The 22,631-nt window shown below is 45.8% G+C and overlaps 1 protein-coding gene across 1 annotated transcript; it reads right to left on the bottom strand.

Moving 5' to 3' along the window:
* Positions 1 to 1,126: 1,126 nt before the first annotated feature.
* Positions 1,127 to 1,581, bottom strand: LOC124651210 (centromere protein V-like). The gene has a single exon (XM_047190336.1). It carries the CDS (start codon positions 1,579 to 1,581, stop codon positions 1,156 to 1,158), a length of 426 nt encoding a protein of 141 aa, XP_047046292.1. The 3' UTR covers positions 1,127 to 1,155.
* Positions 1,582 to 22,631: the final 21,050 nt, after the last annotated feature.

Below are 22,631 nucleotides of genomic sequence, written 5' to 3'. Positions count from 1 at the left end.
CCAGACTATCATGCCATCTGAGATCTTCTGATCATTCATGAAATAAACTATGCAAGAAAAAAAGCTATACAAAATCTTCAATATTTTCTGCCTCTAGTATCACTCTTTGTTATTGGAATCAATAATTTGTCAAATGTTATTTCTCGGTAGACCACATGCTTAGTATTTGCACAACCACACAGTGTGTTTTGATGACTGGGATCAACTACATAGGGGGCCTTATGAACCAAGTGCCATTAACTTTGCTTAAAGAAATGGAGATTAGTTCCTTTTTCAGTCACCCACAAGTTCTACACTGAGGGACACCAAGAAAACTTGCACAAGATCACCATTTGCTTTGTGAAGCATAAACGACAGGACCATAAAGGGGGTAAAGCCCAAAAGGACTCAACAAGTTTGTGCTCAAAGAATATGCTAAGGAGATCCCATTCAGCAAGCCTACAAAAAGACTAACGCTTCCTTTCAATCTCACGCTGATCTATTATACCATTATGTCTTGTGGTATCACCATCGAGAGCCAGCCTCGTAGCAGTTAAGCTTAGGATACATTAGCCATGGCCTTCTTCTTGGTCGTCGGCTGCTGTCAAATCTTTCGTTGGAGAAGCCGTGGATGATAGCCAGAACACCGTGCTGAAAAGCCTCAAGCTCGTAGGGCAACCTAGCATCTTTGGCAGAGTCTTCGCATGACTCCGTGGATCGGTTACAGATACTACAACATCTCCTGAATTGGTCTATTCATGTAAATTTCTGTGTTGGAAAGTGATGCTTACAGTTAAACTAGTAGTTGTTGTATGCTCATTTTCTTCCCTTTGTGTGTTCAGCATATGAAGCTTATTAGTGTGATTGTTTTCAGTCAAATGAACAACTCTGCTTCTAGTGCAGGGCTTGAGTTCTGAATCAAGATTTCAGTAGCACTTCATTAGGACAGGACTACAGGTAAACCAGTATCATATCTCTGCCTTTTTAGACAAAGCGCAGCTATTGAATTAAACATTGAGTCTAAACATCCAACCGAACGCAAATACACATCGAAGTATCGATTATTCATTTATTTTCACATGGTTTTCATTAACAAGGAGAGGAATTCAGCCAGCGACCACCAAGGCACCAACCAACTGACCTGAAATGAATCCTGAAGTGAACACCGATCAGGTCCTACTCGGCGGCGGAGGCCGCAGCCGGCTTGGAGAACTCGGAGATGTCGCTCTTCTCGAACCACTTCTCCCAGTTCTTCCCGTCGGCTTTCCTGTACTCGACGTGCGCCAGGGTGCCCGGGTCGACGCAGGCCGCGGTGACGGCGATGCCGTCGGGGTTGGACCTCGGGATGTAGAACGAGGTGATGCCGCAGACCTTGCAGAACTTGTGCTTGGCCGTGTGGGTGCCGAAGGTGTAGGTGGTGAGGGAATCGTCGGCGCCGGGCTGGAGCGCGAACTTGTCGGCGGGCACGACGAAGTGGGTGTTCCCCCGCATGGAGCAGTCGGAGCAGTTGCAGATCCACGCCACCACGCTCGCCGGCGCCTCCACCTGCCACCGCACGCGCCGGCAGTGGCACCCGCCGTTGTGGACGACGTCCGAGGTCATCGTGCGATTTCACTAGCTTCTTGCTCCACTCCGGCTCGGGTGCTCGATGGGAGATGATTTGTCTCGGCTTTGCGGAAGGAGGAAGATATGCTGAACAAGCGTAGAAACTTGTCGCTCGTCTGAGTGTTTAGCTGCGCTGTCGCGTTCGGCTGATGCCACGCTCTCCTCACAAAGCGAAACACTCGTCAGCGGTGACGACGACGGAAACGACTGGAGAAAACGGGGAGCGATCGCGTTCGGCAATCTATTTTTGCTAAATTTGGATGCTGATGAATACAGGGCTCATTTGATTCAAAATACGGAGCATATATAATTTTCATATGAATTGGAGGATTTGGTTCCTCATGATTTTTTACTGAGTTAGTCGTTTGATTCACAGGAGTGAAAGCATCTTTTTAGAAATTGGATCAGAGGACTGGAAAATGCAGAATAAGAAAAACGCATGAAACTTACAAAATTGCCAGTACAAAACAGAGAATTGCAAAACAAAAGAAATAATTTGCATGAGTAGTCTACATAAAAAATAAAGACATAGACGATTGTGACTTAAAAAGAGGTTGGAGTGGATGTTCAAAATCCATGAAACTGAGACATACGAAGGCAATCCATAGGAACCTAAATATCACCATTCCTTTTATCCAAAGGCAATGTATAGGAAAATATCCAAAGATTTTATCAATTTCCTATAATCCAGAAACTTCTCGTCATTTTTTTTTCTCGTGGTTTCAATTTTTTACCGCAATTCCTAAAATTAATTAACCTCATAGGATGCGAAGAAACATGCCACTCTAACCTGTGTCTTTCCTATTTACATGTTTTATTTTCGTGTTTCAAGGATCATGTGAACCAAAAAGGCCTAAAATGTGAAGCATAAAACAGCACCCGCTCCACCCGCCTTGTTTTTTCAGGGAGAAAAGATTTACTGGTCAGTGGGATGGTTGCATTCTATCAGGCATTAACTATTATAACACTCTAGCTAAATTTGCTATGTCATGATATGGTCTAGAAACAGGTTTTCATGTCGCTTTATAAATAAATCCACACGTCAGAACCGATAAAAGGTGACGAAGCAAACCTCTTACAAAGCATATCAAAGATACAAGATTACAAAAACAGGAGAGACCACGCCCTTCACAACACACCAAAGACACTCGACTAAAGGTGTACCAATGACTCCTTGTGAAACTATCGAACTTCGTCTCCATAGACCCACCAAACTATCGCCGGAAAGGACCGCTTACCCTATAGCTCCTAATGGTGGAGGGTCGATCCTGCCTACAAACACCGAGGACCGGGACCGAAGACAACCAAATCACGTATAAAGGATAAGGAGTCTACTAGTAAAAAAAAAGGATAAGGAGTCGTTGAGCACGTCTACCGATGCCACCACGTCAAAACCGAGAAGAACCGTATCATGACCCACGCTGTTACGAGATCGATTATTATATACAATTATATTCTCCTCTTAGTAATAGGAGTTTTCTTTCGTTTAGCATAAACATTTTTCTTAGGGCGATCACCTTTAGAGAGTTAACCAAAGCTTCACAGTCAGAATAAAGAAGAACAAGAAAATTGCTCATTGTAATGCCAATGTCATATTTTCTCTCGCCGCTTCCCGCCCGCATAAGTTTCAACCTCAAAAGCATGGAAGAAATATCCACCCATCCCCATACAATATAGATAACATTAACCATATCATTAAAGCATCTTCACTGGGGCTTCCATACGTCCTACGGCCCAGCCGTATTTTAGTTCGTATGGGGGCGCCAGCTCCAGAATGAAAATGGGGGAGGTTGACTCTCAGCAGTGCCCTCCATAAAAGAATTTTTAAAATTTGAATTTGATTAAAAAACTACTCGTAGATAGATTGGCGATAGTTTGTACAAAATTTGGAAAAAAAAACATAGAAATATAAAAACCTAAAACTAATGGTGGGCACGGCTGAGTCATAGGGCGCTAGTACATCACTGCCGCATAGCTGCTGCAGACCTAGCCAGCTTCGTCGCGCCTGCGGCCTATTCGATGGGCTGGCGCCGCTAGCGGCCTCCAGGTCAACGAAAAAGCTGAGGCGCCGTGCGTGCTCGGCCTCCTCGCGGTGGTGCTCCGTCGTGGACCACGCCTCCGAGAACTCATCCGTCGTCAGTAGCACGGCCTCGAACGAGGCACGCTCCGTGATACGCTGGCCCGGAAATTCTTCTCGGTCCTCGTCGATCTTGAGCTAGAGGGTGGCTGCCTTGTACTCTGGCGGTAGCGGCCATTCCTTCGCCTTGTGCTTTGGCTTGACGATCTAGAGGCGTCCGCGGGGAGGAGAAGGGGCGCGGCGGTCGCGGATGACGAGGCCTTCGTCGTACGCCTGCGCGGGAGGTCCTCGTACTCTTCCTTCACCGGCACGATGTTGCGGGGCGACGGCGTGGAGTACGGCGAGTAGCAGGCCGGGGGCTGTTAGATTGATCTCTCTCCCGATTGGATCCAACGGCCCAGCGGATCCTTTGACCTGCGCCCTGATCGGGGGCGCCCAACCCGTTATGGTTGGTGGGCCCCTGTCTCCAGCGCTATAAAGAGAGGTGGGGGCCAGCGGCTCGTAGTACGAGGTTCACCGCGTTTGCCGTATGCCCCACCGACATACCAATCCGATCTAGGGTTAGGGTTGTGCCGACGGGAAGCCACATCCGCTCACCCACGCCGCCGTCACCATGTCAACATCCGGAGGTTCCTTCTCCAAGGGAAAAGGTACACCGTCTCTCTCTCTCTCCCTCTCGTTCTATATCTCCCACGCACAGTACAAGTTCAAGTTCTTTACATAGATAGTATGATCCCGGCATTAGATCTACACTAGTCGATCCTAAGGTTATAACATTGGTATCGGAGCATGTTGTTAGATCGATAGATCTTTTTGTTTCGGGTAGAAAAGTCACAGAAACCATAGATCGTCTCGTAACCCTATTTTGCAAAAAGAAAAGAAAAGCTCACCAGCAGAGCCTCGAGCTCGCCGGAAAAGTTTGCGCCGCCGCAAGGCCACGCCACCCCTCTTGATCCCAATGCGCATCGGTATGCCGAGGCATCAGAAAGAAGGGAAACCTCCAATTGCTGCTGCAAGCCGGGGGCAAAGAAAAGAACAAAGAAACTCACCGGCTTACCGTGCTACTGCTGCTGCTCGTCGCCGACAAAGAAAGGGCACCGCCTCTGCATCGCTTGACGGCGGTGCGCCCATCGCTCGGGTGGACGCACTCACCGGCAAGAGGCGTAGGGGGCACTGCTGCTTCTCCTCGTGGTTGTGGCCGTCGAGTTATTGTCGCTATATAGAAAATGGCAAGGGGCGGGCTCCGCTGTTGCCGGTTTTCGGGCCAGGCGACGCCGTCGCCTAGCTGCCGCCATCACATGGCCTCGTCCTGGGAGAGCGCGCGGGAAGCTGCTACCGTCACCGGCAGAGCGAGCGGGGCGGGCGGGCGGGAGGAGAAGCCTCTCCGTCACCGCCGCCGGAGTGTACAGAGAGGCAGAGAAGGGGGTCAGGGGATTTGATCTAGGGTTAGGGTTTCTCGCGAGCTGGCCGTTTCGGTCTCATTTTTATACCACGCGAAATAGAAGGCCAACCGTCAGATGGATCCGATGGCCACGATCAAAACCCTAGCAGCGTGGGCGACGCGGGCTCGGGCCGCGTGGAAGCCGCGTTTGACAGGCCGCGTTAGCAGGCCACAACGTCGGTGCCGTGTTCGGCAGCATGGGCGCCGCGTAGGCTGCGCGTCGCGCAGTGCGTGGTGGGCCGCGTGGGCCGCAGATCAGTTTTCTTTGTTAATTTCTTTTACAGTGCACAGTTTTGTTGTTTTTTGAGCAAATTTCGCATAGTTTTTTCTATTCAAATTTGTTCGTCTACAAAATGCAAAAGTGACAGAAATACTTCTGAAAAGTATAAAGTTGATGAATTTTAAATTCAATGTTTCCGCTGCATATAGTAAAAGGAGCATTTTAAATGCAAAAGTGATTATTAAATTTTGAAAGTATGATTAAAAGTGATTATTGTGACAATTATGATTCTGGTATTTTTGGGCCAACGTTATTAATGACATGACCATGGTTTTGTTGCAATGATAAGATGTGCATTTATCTCTATTTCTGCCCAACGGTGATATAGCTTTATTTGCATTAATAGTTGCATGTCTTAATTCGGACCAACATTGGATTATAATATGCAATTGTACTATTCTCACTCATCTATGGTTTGCAGGAGGGTACTACTTGATGAGCTGCATCAAGGATGTTCCCACCCTAAGAGGGGATAACTACACAGAATGGAGGAAGAAGGTGGATTTCGCCTTCATATGTGCTGAGGTGGACTGGATGCTTTAAACACCGCAACCCATAATGATAAAGAGAAAAGGGACCATGCTCCTGTGGAGATGGCCTACACCTAAGAGAACGGAAAATGGCAGACTGCCAATAAGAAATGCATGGCATTTGTAAAGAACACAATTGAGAACGCCATCATGGGCCCAATTGCAGAGTGTGCTTCCGTTGGGGAGTACTTGGAAAACATAGAGCCAGTTCACTGGTTTTTCAAAGACATATACAACCCAGTTGCGGACAGCTGGTGATAGAGAAGTACACTAGAGGTGCACATGGCATCAGGGAGCACATCCCCGGGATGAGCAACCTTGCTGCAAAGCTGAAGCCCATGGATGATGACCTGGAGCTGAATCCTGCACTTATGGTTCAATTGGTCATAGCTTCATTGCCATCACAATTTGACAACTTTGTTGTCAATTACAACATGAACCCTGAAAAATGGGACATTGAAAATGCCATTGCCATGTGTGTGCAACAGGAGGATAGACTCAAGGCACAGAATGGAGGTTCTCTAAATTATGTGAAGGACAATAAGAAAAGGACCTTCACACAAAGCAACAATGGCTCTCCTTCCAAGCCATATGCAAAAGCTCCTATGCAGCATCATCAGAAGTTCCAACACACGCCAATGCCAGTGAACAAAGACCAGTGTCTTCACTGGCAAAAGACTGGGCACTATAAAAAAGACTGCCCTGATTTGCTGAAAGAATTAATGGAAAAGAGAGGTAACAATTTAGTTTCCTTTGTAAACAAATCCCTGTATACACAGTTTTCGAAATCTACTTGGTGGATTGACTCAGCTCCAATTGTTCATGTTGCAAATTCTTTGCAGGGATTCCATTCGACGCGGACTACGAAAAGAAGCGAAGGATGCATTGAAGTCGCCAATGGATTTCAAGAAGAAGTTGAAGTTGTTGGCGACATCCTCTTGGAGCTAGCTGATGGCTTGACTATTCTTCTTAAAAATGTCTTATTTGAATTTGATTAGTGTATCACGTTTGGATAAAGATAGTTATCAGTGTTATTTTGGACATGGCAAGTGTGCCATATGGTGTAATAATACTTATGTGGGAGTTTCTTTACTCCACGATGAGCTTTATTTATTGTCCTTGTGTGAAAAGTATTATCTGTGTGTAAAGTGAATGAGCAAATATCCGCGTTGGAAAAGAACAAAAGAAAAGAAAAAGAACTGATGAATCATCGAAATTATGGCACTGTCGCTTAGTCCATATTTCAAGAGGGAGAATAGAAAGACTCGTTAAAAATGATATTCTTCCTCCGTTAGAATTCTCAGACATAGAACAATGCATCGATTGCATTAAAGGAAAATTTGTAAAGCAAATTAAAAAAGGCGCAAATCGAAGCACCGCAACACTAGAAATAATACACACCGTTATATGTGGACCATTTCCTGTGAAAAGTGTGGATGGATATGATTCATTCATAACATTCACAGATGATTACTCCCGATATGATTATATTTATCCAATCAAAGAAAAAACAGAAGCGTTGGATAAATTTAAAATATTCAAAGCTGAAGTTGAAAATCAACATGATAAAAGAATAAAGATAGTGAGATCTGATCGTGGAGGGGAGTTCTACGGTCGACATACTCCATATGGCCAAGTCCCTGGACCTTTTGCAAAGTTCTTACAGGAGACTGGAATAGTTGCCCAGTATTCTATGCCGGGCGAACCTCAGCAGAATGGGGTAGCTGAAAGGCGCAACTGTACCATTATGGATATGGTGCGCAGTATGATGAGCTATTCCACCCTACCATTGGGATTGTAGATTGAGGCGTTAAAAACCGCTATTCACATTCTAAATAGAGTACCAAGCAAAAATCGGTGCCCAAAACACCGTATGAGCTGTGGACAGGGAGAGTGACTTCTCTAAACCACCTGAAAGTGTGGGGGAGCCCTGCTGAGGTCAAAGTATATAATCCAAATATCGCAAAGTTAGATACCAAAACAGTCAGCTACCATTTTATTGGCTATCCTGAAAGTCAAAAGGTTATCGTTTCTTCTATCCAGAGAAATACACAAAGTTTGTGGAAATGAGACATGTTGTCTTCTTAGAGGATGAAATGATGAGGGGGAGCATGGTAGCTCGAAAATTGATCTTGAGGAGAAGATGGTGCATGCACCTAATCCGATGACTCAGGCCATTTTTGCGCTACCATGTGCACCTGCATCGATAATCCCTGCGATTGCGGTGCAAGCGCCTGTTGTGACTCCACCCATGACAACGATGAGTGAAAATTTGAAACATGTCCGTCAAGAGCCGAATGAACCATTTGTTGAGCATGACAGGGAGCAACAACATCCACCTCCAGAAGCTGAGCCACAAGTTGAGGAACAGAATGCTCCAGAGAATGAGTCCTCTAGAAGGTCCACAAGAGCTAGAAAATCAGCCATTTCAACTAATTACAAAGTTTACAACACCGAAACAGTTCATATGGAAGGTGATCCCACTTCATATGAAGAAGCCATGAGAAGCGCAGATTCATCAAAGTGGGTGGGGGCCATGGAAGACGAAATGAGATCGGTGAGTGCCAATAATGTTTGGGACTTAGAGAATATTCCTAAAGGATCCAAAACAGTGGGCAGCATATGGTTCTACAAAATAAATATGTCTCCAATGGGAATTTCGAAAAGTATAAAGCACGACTTGTGGCAAAAGGATTTACACAAAGAGAAGGGATAGATTACAATGAGACTTTTTCTCCAGTCTCATGTAAGGATTCCTTCAGAATCATCATGGTACTAGTTGCACATTTGATTTAGAGTTGCATCAAATGGATGTAAAGATGACATTTCTAAATGGGGATTTAGAATAAAATGTCTACATGAAACAACCCAAGGGTTTTATCATGGAGGGCAAGGAAGAAATGGGATGTCGCCTAAAGAAATCCATTTATGGATTAAACCAAGCCTCCAGACAGTGATATCTAAAGTTTAATGAAACAAATAGGAGATTTGGATTTAAAGAAAATATTGAGGACAACTGCGTTTATGTAAAGTTTAAAAGTGGGAAATATATTTTCCTAATCTTGTATGTGGATGATATTCTACTTGCCAGCAGTGATGTTAGTCTAGTGCAAGAGACAAAGAAGTTCTTGTCCTCAAACTTTGATATGAAAGATCTTGGTGAAGCATCATATGTTTTGGGCATAGAAATTCACCGAGATAGAAAAAATGGAGTATTTTTTTTTTTTTTGCGAATGAAAAAATGGAGTATTAGGACTATCGCAAAAGGCTTGTTTAGAAAAGATTCTAACTAAGTATAATATGCATAAGAGCAATGCCACAGCTGCCCCTATAGTCAAGGGTGACAGTTTTGGGAAATTTCAAAGTCCCCAAAATCAATACGAGCTCGATCATATGAAAGCGGCTCCATATGCTTCGGCCATTGGAAGCCTACAGTATGCACAAGTGTGCACTCGCCCCGACTTAGCCTTTATCACCGGAGTACTCGGTAGATATCAAGAAAATCCAGGTTTTAAACACTGAAAAATGGTAAATAAGGCATTGCGTTATGTGAAAGGCACAAAGAACTACATGCTAACATACAAAAGATCTGATTCCCTAGAAATAAGAGGGTATTCAGACGCAGATTTTGCATGAGATAAAGATGATAGAAATTTCACATCTGGATATGTATTCACTCTTGCGAGGGGGAGCTATTTCGTGGAGAAGCTCCAAACAGACAATAGTTGCATCATCCACGATGTATGCAAAATTTATAGTATGTTATGAAGCCACATGGCAGACATTATGGTTAAAGAAATTTATATCTGACTTGAAAGTGGTAGATTGTATTGATAAACCACTAAAGATGTACTACGATAATGAGCCTGCAGTATTTTATGCTCACAACAACAAGTCGAGTAATGATATGAAACCGATTGAGGTTAAGTATTATGTTGTGAAATACAAGGTCCAAGATCAAACTATAAGTTTCGAGCATATAAGGACAAAAGATATGCTTGCGGATCCGCTAACGAAAGGCTTACCACCTAGTGTGTTCAAGGAACACGTAGCCGGCATGGGTTTAAGGGAAAGTCTTACCTATCCTGGATCATAAGAGGCGCAAAAGTAAAAGAATTTGTTTCAAAACAAAGAAGTGTATTGTGGCTGTCTGATTCCATCGGCAATAGAGCTGTGACGATGAAACATGTCTTATGGACTGATCCAAAATGAAACGAATAAAATAAAAGTATAAAGTTAAAAGTAAAGTTGAGATCAAGAGGGAGAATGTTAGTTGATCTCTCTCCCGAGTGGGCCCAACGGCCCACCGGGTGACATAGGCATCCCAAATGGGCCTGCCGAATATAGTACCCGGGGTTTATTGAAGGCCCACTACTCGAAGAATAAGAAGATTCGGAAGCCCAAGATGTACTTAAGGAAAAGATAGAGTTGTAATAGGAAGTGTTATTTGTAATCCGGCGGGATGAGTTAGAAACCGTCCCGACTCTATAACTTGTACAAAACGAAACCCTCGGCTCCACCTCTTATATAAAGGGGAGTCGAGGGACGAGGAGATCATCGAATCATTGTCTCGCAAACCCTAATTTTCATATTCGTCGAGTACTTTTCGACTGAAACCTTCGAGATCTACTTGCCCTCTACTTCTAACTAAACCCTAGCCTACAATCCATAGGCATTGATAAGTTAATCCCTTGTCAATTGGCGCCGTCCGTGGGAATTAGAGGCGTAAGGATCCGATCTCGATGGCACGTTCAAGATCTTCGACATCGTCAACCGGAAGCAACACTCTGGATCGAGGTAAACAGATCGCCGCTGGTCTTGTTGATTTTGTTCCTCACCCACCCTCCCGTTTGGATGCATATGCGTATCTGGCGGAGCCCTTGGAGATGACGTTCGGAAGGTTCCACTTTCGCGTCGAGAAGGAAGGATCGTATCGTGTCGAAATTCCGATTTCGTCGGGATCGTCGGCGGTCGATTCTGATTTTTCAAGTTATGCATCGTCAACTGAGTCAGAAGAAGAAACTTCGGCAACACGTTACGTCAGCATCAGAGCAAGAGAGAAACTCGCCAAGATCTTCAGCAACGCATCGTTTGAGTCATCTGTGGACTCATATATAAGCGATGGCTCAAGCGATGTCGACAGCTACGACTTCATCGACAAATCTCTCACAAGTGGGCAAGGTCTTCATCAATCTCAACAATGATGTCACCAAACCCAACATAGATCCGAGTACAAAATATCATCGGATTTATGCTATCGAAAATCAAGAGGAAACATCGGAGGCTTTCGACGAGTTGGGAAATCCTTTTGTCGATCCCTCGGATCTAAGGAGAGGTATGGGCACTAAATATGTCGGGCCCACACCACGCGTCGAGTTCAACTTCCACAGGCAGCCTCGGGATAGAGCGGCAAAAGCCCTAGATGGTTCGGAACCAATGACGACAACAGCCTACAGCTTAAGAACCGCAAGCTTATCAATATAGGCTCGCACGAACCGCCCGAGAAATAGAAAAACAGACATGCTGAGTTGAACAGAGAAAGGAGGCAGCTCGCATCCAGCGAGGAGAAGGGCAGATCTAAGTGGACAATCTAGAGTTTCGGGTGATAGCCACAGGGAGGCTCGGAATAGAGGAAGATCAAGGTTACAACACATACCCGAAGCAGAAAGAGAGTACTTGGTTCAAAACCTCGACATGTCTTTTATGTCGATAGATACAAGAGGAAATATTATCCCCAAGACACCAGAAGCTGGATATATGGCGACACAAGCTTACATCCTTGCATCCAGGCCACCCCCAGGAGATCCAAGGGAAACATTATACAACATGGCGTTGGCAGGGGTTGGAGCTATGGGGACAGCGTTCGTAGCAACGCCTCCCGAAGGAGCGGCAAGGCAAAATAGTCCACGACCGCAGCGGCAAGAACGGCGAGCTCAGAAGGACCAAGTGGAGCAAGAGATACAGGAGCACAAGCAAGGGTCGATAGAGCGAGGCAAAGCAGAAGAGATCATCGGCAGTCCCCGGAGCTTAATGACGAGGATATGTGCGGTCTACCGTGCTTCACGAGAAGAGTCCGAAAAACTCGAGTCCCCTCGGGATTCAAATTACCCGATCACTTCAAAAAGTTCGACGGCCTGCAAGATCCGGAGGACTGGCTAATTGATTACCTCGAGACGGTGAAGCTAACTGGAGGAACTAGAGCAACAGCCATGCAAAGTATTCAGGTGCACTTAAGTGGAGCCGCACGATCTTGGATCAAAAACTTCCGCCAGGATCCATCGACACTGGGAAAGTTTCGAGGACGTATTCGTCAAGAACTTCAGGTCCACGTGCAAAAAACCTGCGTCGTTAGAAGAGCCGAGGGCATGTCGACAAAAGCCGATGAGTCAATGAGAAAATATATCCAAAGGTGGAACATCATAAAAAACTCAGCGAGAAAATATATCCGACGAGAGAGCAATAGATGCGTTTGTCGCAGGAATTAGGCGTGGAGATTTTGTCGAGGATTTGGGAAGGACCAATCCAAAAACAAGATCCGCGTTGATGGAGATAGCAAATAGATGGGCAGACGGAGAAGACGCAGTCCACAATAAACGACACAGTCGCGCGAGGAGGACCGTGGTCGAAATTATCAATCGAGGCGACGATTTCCTCGACAGTATCAGAACTACGACGCTCCAGGGCAAATTTCGGCTGGATTCCGAGCCAGTGCAGGAGGAAATAATAGAGATGATTATCAGAGAAGTAATGAGCAGAGAAGCGACAACAGAGACGACTCCCGCAATAGACAGAATAGTGGGCCGAGATTTCCAAGACCTTTCGTGTCCCCCGAAGAAATGCTGAACGGACCGTGCCAGATGCACTTCTTCCTCGACAGCAACGGGAAAAGACAGTCAGGGCACCTCCAAAAAGACTGTCGAAATTTTCAGGCAATGTTCAGATACGCAGAAAATGCTCACGCTCGAGCAAGCACGAGAAACCCTCGGGAGCCTAGGAGCGAAGTTCATCTACCGCCACCTCCCGCGATTACAGAGGACAATCGACACCAGCTCGGAATAGCGGCAGCACCCGCACCACCACCCTATGTTGATCCTAACTCCAACGGAGCAGAGTGTCGATGATTCGGAAGGGAAGGCCGTCCAATAGAGCTCAAAAAGTAATCTCACGACAGGTGTTTATGGCGGAGAAAATGCCTCCACCAACAAGTTGAGTACCTTAATTGGTCGTGACAAGATATCGGCTTCACAATAGCAGATCATCCGCAGCGAAGTCCCTCGACCAGGGCAGGCCAGCACTTATTCTGCCGAGCAGCTATCGCAGGATTTGACGTCTCTCGAGTATTCATAGATGGTGGCAAGCAGCTTAAACCTTATGTATGCAGATACATTGAGGAAGATGAACATATCCTTAGCAAACCCGAAGCCACCGGACACAAGGTTCCACGGCATCACACCGTAAAAACCAAGTTACCCATTGGGAAAGATCAACCTCGACGTTCAGCTTTGGAACCCGAGAAAATTATAGAATCGAGAAACGGGAGTTTGAAGTCGTGGATTTTCCATCGCAGTACCACGCTTTGTTGGGACGACCAGCATATGCTAGATTTATGGCAGTACCACACTATACATACCTGTTATGGAGATTGCCTGGACCCAAGGGACCAATCACGGTCAAAGGGAGTTTTGCCTTAGCTGATAAATGCGACAAGGATTTCCATCGGTTATCAGAAACCTTTGGGATGCAAGCTGAATACTTGGCGTCGAAAAGCATGACTGATTACGACGTACTGCGTACGTTGGAAGGCCAAACAAAGAATCAACTTTCAACACGAGAAAAATTCTAAGGAGGTGCAGATTCACCCGACGGATCCAAAAAAGACGACATCCATTGCAAACAACATGGATATCGCATAGGAAAGCGCGCTCGTCGAGTTCCTCCGTGAGAACCGGAAAATCTTCGCATGGTGTCCAGCCGACATGCCGGGAGTACCCGTGGAACTTGCCGAGCACCACCTAAACTTGGATCCAACAGCGAAACCAATCGGACAACCTTTGCGGCGTTTCTCGGAACCAAACCGCGAAGCCATGCTTTCGTAAATAAATCGACTAGAGGAAGCTGGTTTTATCGTAGAGATATCTACGTAAGCCACATGGGTAGCTAACCCAAGGATGGTGCCGAAGAAAAACACGACAGCTCCTTCGCATGTGCGTCGACTTTACGTGTCTCAACAAACATTACCCTAAGGATCACTTTCCCCTCCCAAGGATCGATCAAATCATCGACTCCACTGCAGGTTGTGAACGTCTTTCCTTTTTGGATGCATACTCCGTTTATAACCAGATCAGATTAAAAGAAGAGGATGAAGCCAAAACAGCGTTTATTACACCTTACGGCGTGTTTTGCTACAAGACAATGCCCTTCGGTCTAAAAATGCGGGAGCAACATATCGCAGGATGATGCGTAGTGTTTAGCAACACAGATCGGGAAAACGTGCAAGTATACATCGATGATGTCGTCATAACGTCAAAAAAGTGGGCAACGCTGATCGAGGATCTCAAAGAAACTTTTGACAACCTCGACAAATTCTGCCTCAAGCCGAACCCGACGAAGTGTTCTTTTGGCGTCCCAAGCAGGAGAACTTCTCGGGGTTTCTAGTTTCAGCAAGAGGGATTGAAGCAAATCCCGACAAAATACAAGCCATAGTAACAATGAGAAAGCCAACGAAGTTGAAAGAAATACACCGAGCTAACCGGGCGAGTCGCAGCTTTGAGCGATTCGTCGCCGAGTTAGGAGAAAAGCGTTACCATTTTATGCACCGATAAAACAAGGAGATAAATTCCAGTGGAACGAAGAGGCCGATAGAGCTTTCGAGGATCCGAGCGTAAAATCTCGACACCACCAATCCTGGTGGCTCCAAAGGAAAAGGAACCTCTCCCGTTGTATATTGCAGCCACACCCCAAGTGGTTAGCACGGTGTTAGTTGTCGAGAGAGAGGAAGAAGGGAAAATCCATGGAGTGCAGCGCCGCATACTTCGTGAGCGAAGTCTTGTCGCCCTCAAAACAAAGGTACCCTCGGCACCAAAAACTAGCATATGGAGTATTCACGACAAGACGAAAATTGCGCCACTATTTTTCGGCACACCCGATCATAGTGGTCAACGAAGCTCCCTTGTCAAATATACTGAACAATCCGGAAGTTACGGGTCGTGTCTCCCTTTGGGGAATAGAACTTTCCGTCGGGACATCACGTACGAAAAAGAAAAGCAATAAAGTCGCAAATACTGCCGGACTTCATCGCAGAGTGGATGGAGTTACAAAATACAGGACCTCCGATTTGTCGAGAACCCGGACTATGAACTTTGATGGGTCCAAGAGACTAGAAGGGGCTGGCGCAGAGTAGTACTCATATCACCCGAAGGCGACAAGTTGAAGTACATCCTTCGGATGACGTTCCCTAACGCATCTAACAATGAAGCGGAATATGAGGCTCTCATACACGGGATGAAGATGGCGAAAGACCTGCGTGAGCAACTCGATTAAAAATCTTTGGCGATTCACAGTTGGTAGTTCAGCAAGTTATGAACCAATGTGACGCAGTCAATGATAGCATGATGGCATACAAGGAGATGTACAATGAGCTCGAGAAGTTATTCGATGGATGCGAAGTAAATCATATTAGTAGATTGAGCAACGACGAAGCCGACGTTCTCGCAAACATCGGGTCGCAGTGCCTTGCAGTCCCACCAGGTGTATTTTGGGAAGAGATAACAGAGAGATCCACTGAGTCGACAAAATCAAAAAAGAAGGAGAAGAAACCTCTGGGGCTACCAAGGAGAAGCAAGAGGAAGAAGAAGAAGAGCAAGACCTGGTCATGGTAATACGGATACCGTGGATGCAGCCATACATATCATACATCCTCGGAAAGAAATACCCGACGATCCAGGTCGAGGCAAGGCGAGTAATTCGACGCTCCAAAGCTTTCACAGTGGTTAAGGGAGAATTATATAAGAGAAGTATCTCAGGCATCTTGCAAAGGTGCGTCACACCTGAAGAAGGAAGAATAATTCTGAAGGATGTACACGAAGGGATATGTGGCCACCACGCAAGTAGTCGAGCTATCGCAGCCAAGGTTTTTCGGGCAGGATTCTACTGGTTAACAGCAATTGAGGACGCTAAGGACATAGTACGAACTTGCGACGCGTGTCAAAGGTTTGCCGCAAAACCTCACTCTCCAGACAGCCAGAGCTAGCACCAATACCTTTGTCGTGGCCCTTTGCACAATGGGGACTCGATATGGTGGGCAAGTTACACAAATCGTGGCCAGGAGGAAAGGAATACATGCTAGTAGCTGTCGACAAATTTACAAAGTGGATAGAAGCGAAGCCGATAAATTCACCAGACGGAGCATCTGCAGTAAAATTCATAAAAGGCCTCGTCTTCAGATTTGGAGTGCCCCACAACGATCGTCACGGATAACAACGACAGAATTTCACATCCAATGAATTCAAAGACTATTGCAAAGAGGTGGGTATCAAGCTGAACTTTGCGTCGCTTGCACATCCTCAAACCAATGGGCAAGTCGAGAAAGCCAATGGCATCATCTCGCAATGGCATCAAGAAACGTCCGTTGGGACCTTTAGAAAAAGCTCGACATACCTGGCCTCGAAGAACTACCAAGTGTGCCTGTGGAGCATCCGAACAACACCAAATACGGCGACACAAGAAACCCCATTTTTCTAGTCCATGGCGCGGAAGCAGTACTTCCAATAGAAATAGAGCACGACTCCCCTAGAGTCACATCATATGATGAAGAAGCGTCAAAGACAGCATTGGAAGACGATGTAGATGCACTCGACGAAGCTCGAGACGAAGTATTATCAAGGGTCACCAAATATCAACAGGACTTGAAAAATTATCACAGTCGACGTTTGCGGCCAAGATCTTTTCAAGTGGGGGACTTAGTTCTTCGGCTCACGCAAAAAGTCATGAAAAACTCGAGTCACCGTGGCTTGGTCCCTATATCGTCACTGAAGTAATTGGAGGAGGAGCATACGGAATAAAGGACAAGAAGACAGGGGTGGAGGAGCAAAATCCCTGGAACGTGGCGCAACTCGAGCGGTTCTACGCCTAGAGCTAAAATATAGTCCTTGTAAAAACTTCAATGTACCGAAACGCCCACGAGTTTTCGGACGCACTCTTTTCCTTTTTCGAGGCACCGAGTGGGGCCGGGAAAGGTTTTTAATGAGGCGGGCTCGTGGTGCTGCAATATAATAAAGATAGTGGAGATATACTTCTTATTTTTCGACACGCACGGGGCTCAAACGCCCAAGTCTCAAAATACATACAATATAGATTCATTGAAATATTTCGCCTTGGTACATTAATACCTCGCCAAATATAACAAAATCGGAAGACAAACAATCATAAATATAGTGTACACATCAAAAAACGTAAGTGCCTTGGTTTAAAAACCTCGCCATGCAAATATAGAACGTCGACATCACAGATACTCAAAAATGGGCAATCTACCCAAGGGACAAACAAAGATGTCTTATTCCAGCAGAAAAAATAGATTTCAAGGAAGGAAAAACAGTGCAATCTTCGCCTAGTTAGGCTCGGGGGCTTCAACAACATAGAGGACCTCAGCAATTTACAATAAAATCCTTCGGGAACATAAAAAAGAGAAGGGACATCAAAAAAGAGTGAGATATAAGCTTCCAATATAATACAAGTCAGTTAAATCCCAAGATAGTATCTACGGACAAGCCCCTGGTTGTCTTATGCTCAGCATAAGAACCCTTGGTAAAAACTCCGAGTCCATCCGAAGAAGTTCATCTATCATCGATTCAGCTACAGGAGCTACCATTGCATCGATTGAGTCAATATCATTTTTTCGACGCGTTTTCTTGGACGAGCAACCAAGAACAATCTTCGTCGAGTCCAACTTTGGATAACAAATGTTTATCATAATCATGGCAAATCTCGCTCCAAAGCAGTGAGTTGAGCCCGCACAAAGTTATGGATGCGAGGAGCATCTCTCGAATACCTCCAATAATTCGGGAAGAGTTTTTGGACACTCGTTTCGTGGAAACAGATTCCTATAGACAAGGGTTAATGTCGACGTGCAAAAGCTGAGAAAATCGCGCACCGGCAAGCACGATCTTGGAACCTAACAATTTGTTGGGTTCTGCTCAGGAGTGGCCCGAACAAACACCCATGATTAAGGGAGAGATTAACAAGAAGATTTGTCCTCTCATTCACTCTCCGATCTTCGGCAGCAGAATCAAGAACCGAGCCCGTTAAAAGCGACAGGGCAAGAAATTGGAAGAAAGGCACAAGAAGATAAAGAAGAGGCATCAAAAGAAAGCAAAAACGTACCTAGCATATCTCGTGCTAGCTTCCAAGCATTAGCTCAAGCATACTATTTTCTCGGGTTGTGGCTCCCTTTGCTTCCGCATACAGCAGCATCCCTAGCAGCCACAGCTTCTTCGGCTCGATGAAGAGCAAGTTTTTCTCCTTCAGAGGCTTTTCGAGATTGTTCCATCATGGCCAAAGTTTGTTTCTTCATAGATTGAAGTTGTTGTCGAAGTTCTTGCAAATCTTCCGACAAATGTCCGCTTGATGAACTCTCGAGGAGATTATGGTCGACTAGTATTTTCTTCGAGAAGGAAGATGCAGTGAAGCAAGTGGCAGAACAAGGAGGAGTCGAGTAGTTATCAAATATTAACTCGGAAAAGAAAGGCCCAGGATCAATGAAAAGCACGAAGGGAAATTTCATTACTTGCTAGAAAATTTACATGGGTATTACAAAAGAAAGTTCTCCAGGAGGACTAAGTAAGTAATTGTCGCCAAGGCTAAAATGGCGACAAGAGCAAAAGAAACGAAAAAGAAACAAGGAGGCATGCAACTAGACCTCCGGCCTCGAGGAGCTAGGAGTCGAAGTTGGCTTGATCCCGAGATACGCCAAGATTTTCTTCGTATTGGGCTTGGCCGCCTTAATCAATGACTTCCATCTCGATCGTTCTATCCGATCGGTGTCGCCAACCTTCATCCAGTCGAGAGTCTGTTGGCTGTCAGCAACCAGAGCAACAGTATTTTCAACAGCCACCTTCATATTTTCATGGCGCATCTTCAGCCCAAGATCTTCCGATGAATTGAAAAGCTTGGCAAGGTCAAGGAAAGTCGAAGGTTCCTCTTTCTTCGGGAAGAAGTAGGGGAACAACGCCGACAAACCCGCATTAGCATTGGCCACGCCTTCACGAATTTCGCGTCCATGGAGCTCCAAAAGAGAAAGTGCGTCAAGGAGAGGGTCATTGACCGGATTCTCCGCGATCAAAATCTTGGTCTCGTTTGGGCCGACACATGAGACAAAACATTAGTTGAAAACAAAGATACGGAAGTACAATAAAATAGAAGAAATTGAGGATATTACTCAGCGTACGTCGACTTTGCGACTTCAAACGCTTGATGATCCCTTGCTCACGTGCAGCTTGTGCAGCTTTTTGCTCGTGTAAGGCAGATTCAGCATCTTTGAGCCTTTGCTGCAATTCCTCGACACTAGCGGCCTTTGCTTTTGCATCATCAGCTTCAGCTCTAGCTTCGCTAGCGGCAAGCTCAGCTTTCTTGTGAGCCGCCTCACTTTGCTCAAGTTTTCGAGCAAGTGTCTCGGCACGTTCGTTAGCCTCTCGCCGGTTTTTCTGTTGAGATGTGGAAAAGAGAGAGAAGAAAGATCAAAAATAGCGACAAGCAGCAGGAGTAAAAAACCAAGGAAAAACAAGCAAGTATAAAAGTCGTTACCTTCGGCTCTGTCGGCATACTCGCGGTACCCAATAAATTGGGACCCGATGCGGATAAGATCCTTGATCATAGGCCGTCAAAGAAGAAGAAAAGAAGGGGAAAACTTCGGCATTACAAAAAGTAAGGGTCCACAAAAGCAAAATAGAAGAAATATAGACATCGACAAACTTACATCATCCAAGAGTTGCGACGAAGAGCTGCTCAATTGAGGAGGAGGCTCAACGATCATTTCAACCCTTGCCCTTTTTGGCGAAGGGACAAGGGGGCTTGAAGGAAGAGTAGATGTATCAACATTCTGTTGAGGAGGCAACGATTCTTCTCCTTCAACAGGCTTCTCTGAAATAACTAAAGTATGTGACGCGCTCGTCCGAGGAGCTACGTCACGAGTTGGTACTTCTTCCTCGTCATCACTGCGAATAAGGAGCAATAGCATAAAAAGCAAGACAAGGAAAAACTTCGACTACAGAAATAAAGAGGAAGCCGAGGAACTTACGAGCTGACGAGGGATGCAACATAAGGATCATAAGTTGCCTTCGGAGGAGAAGGAACAATTTCTTCGGCTTTGGAAGTGCCGGAATCTTCGACATCGTTCCTCTTCCTTTTCCTTTGTGGGGAAACAGCGGGAGGAGGAGATTGGACTGACGTGGTGTCCTCGGAAGATCCCACAGACTTTCGAGAATTCACGGGATCATTCACAAAGGACGGAGCTTCTTGATTGTCGTCAGTAACAATGCCCATTTCTTCGACTTCTCCATCCTCAGGAAGAGGAGGAAGGGAAGCCATAGTAGGGTGATTCTACGAGAAAATAGCGACAAAGGGAAAAATAGAGAAATATCAATGCAATGACATGCAGGGAAAATTCACAACAAGATAAAATTCGAGAAGACAAATTACCTCGGGGAGAGGATTGGTGGAGTTGTAGGGTTCCACGCGACAAGAGGAAGGAATAGGATCCTTCTTACTCAACGAGGTAATTCTTCGAATAAGCTTCTCCAAGTCTTTCACAGAAAGATCATTGGAGAGCCTATTGGCGTCATTGGCACCAGAGTATGTCCAAAGGGGATTTTTGCGAGCCTGAAGAGGCTGCACTCTAATCCTAAGAAAATAGGCAGTGATTTGGACACCAGATAACTCTTTGCCTCGAGTATTTTGAAGTTGATGAATACGAGACATAAGAGCTTCGTCGCCTTTTTCTCTTCTTCGGAAGCTTCGGCGTCCCAGGAGTAGCGGCGTTGAATCTTTGCGTTTCCATCGAAAGGAACTATGTTGTGTTCCACGGAATTGGCGCTTTCTTCGTGTATATAGAGCCACCTTTTGCGCCATCCTTGGACAGTAGTCGGGAAATTTGACGTCGAAATAATCGACATCGGTTCGGACACAGATAACTACGCCACCTATGTTGTAGGTGGCGTTGTGAGCGCCATTGCGGCGAAGGCAGAAAATGCGCTTCCAAAGAGCCCAATTGGGAGCGACTCCAAGAAAGCATTCGCAAAGCGTGATAAAAATAGAAATGTGAAGGATGAAATTGGGGGTCAGCTGGTGCAGCTGAATCCCATAGACAAAGAGAAGACCGCGGAGGAAGTCATGGATTGGGGTAGAGAGGCCGCGGATGAGATGATCAACGAAACTAACCCGATACTCCATTGGAGGCTTGGGGTAGCTTTCTTCGCCGGGAAAGCGGATGGCGTCTTCCTTCTTCATCAGGCCGAGCCTCTTCAGCATATTGACATCTTGGTTGGAGATTTTGGATCTCTCCCACTCAAGATCTTCGGCGGCCATCTTGGACTCCGGAGTGCCGTGGCGAGTCAAACGCGCACGCGGTGGCATCAACGGTAATGGGCGAGCAATGTGTGCGAGTGCGGGAAATCGAGAGAGTTGGGCGCAGGGGAAGATTTGCGAAGAGGAACAGGTGAGCGGCGCAAGCGAGGGGATGAACGGAGGTTGAAGACAGGTTTATATAAGAATTGGGTGAAGCAAGTGTGCCGTTGGATGAGGAAATTGTGTGGTGAGAATAGATCTTCTAGATACAAGGGCAAACAAGTATTTTTATCTGAGATAGGCGTTACCGTACGTGCGCCAGAAAAAGCGGAGGACGTGTGTCCCCCACTTACACGACGTGTCAACGTGGTGGGAACGATGGACCCACAAGGCAGGAAAAAACTCGACCATTAATAGAGTTGAAGAAAATTTGACAAGGGAAAATATGTCGACAAGAAAAATAAAAGGAGAATGGCGACAAGATAAGTTATTTGCATACTTCGGGAGCCTTTGGTCAAGAACTAGTTTTTGCCCAAATGCTCGGGGGCTACTTCGAAAAAAGTAAAGTTTCGACTATGGCAAATATAGAAATTTTGGGAGCCTACAACCAAGCACAAGTTCTTGGCTGTAGCCTCGGGGGCTACTCCCATCGGGAGCGCTGTTCGCGCACCCGATAGATAAAAAAAAGAAGAGAAAGATTATCGGGAGATACTGGCAATATAGCGATAAGGTGGACTAAAATGTTGAGCCTACAACCAAGCACAAGTTCTTGGCTGTAGCCTCGGGGGCTACTCCCATCGGGAACGCTGTTCGCGTGCCCGATGAAATATAAAAAAAAGGAACAAAGGAAAAGAAAGATAGAACAGCAAGAGAGTATATTTCGAGTTATAATTAACTCTACATATACTCCCATCGGGAGATTAATATAAGTCATATTTGACTCGATAAAATGTGCCATTCCAACAGTACGGAAAAGCACTCGACAATATATTCTCGAACGCCAAAGTTGCGATCAATTTCTGAATGCCGCAAAAACGCGAAGGTAAGACCCCAGATCTATTCTGCTGGGCGTGGCATCGCCGAAGACTGCGCTCTGCTACTTTTATCCGTATCAACAGATACGAAGAAAAATCCTAACGGACGCGTTAGGTACTCGATAAATTT

This window comes from Lolium rigidum, chromosome 5, assembly GCF_022539505.1.
Source record: "Lolium rigidum isolate FL_2022 chromosome 5, APGP_CSIRO_Lrig_0.1, whole genome shotgun sequence".
Classification (NCBI taxonomy): Eukaryota; Viridiplantae; Streptophyta; class Magnoliopsida; order Poales; family Poaceae; genus Lolium; species Lolium rigidum.
This window is presented reverse-complemented; position numbering and strand designations above follow the sequence as displayed.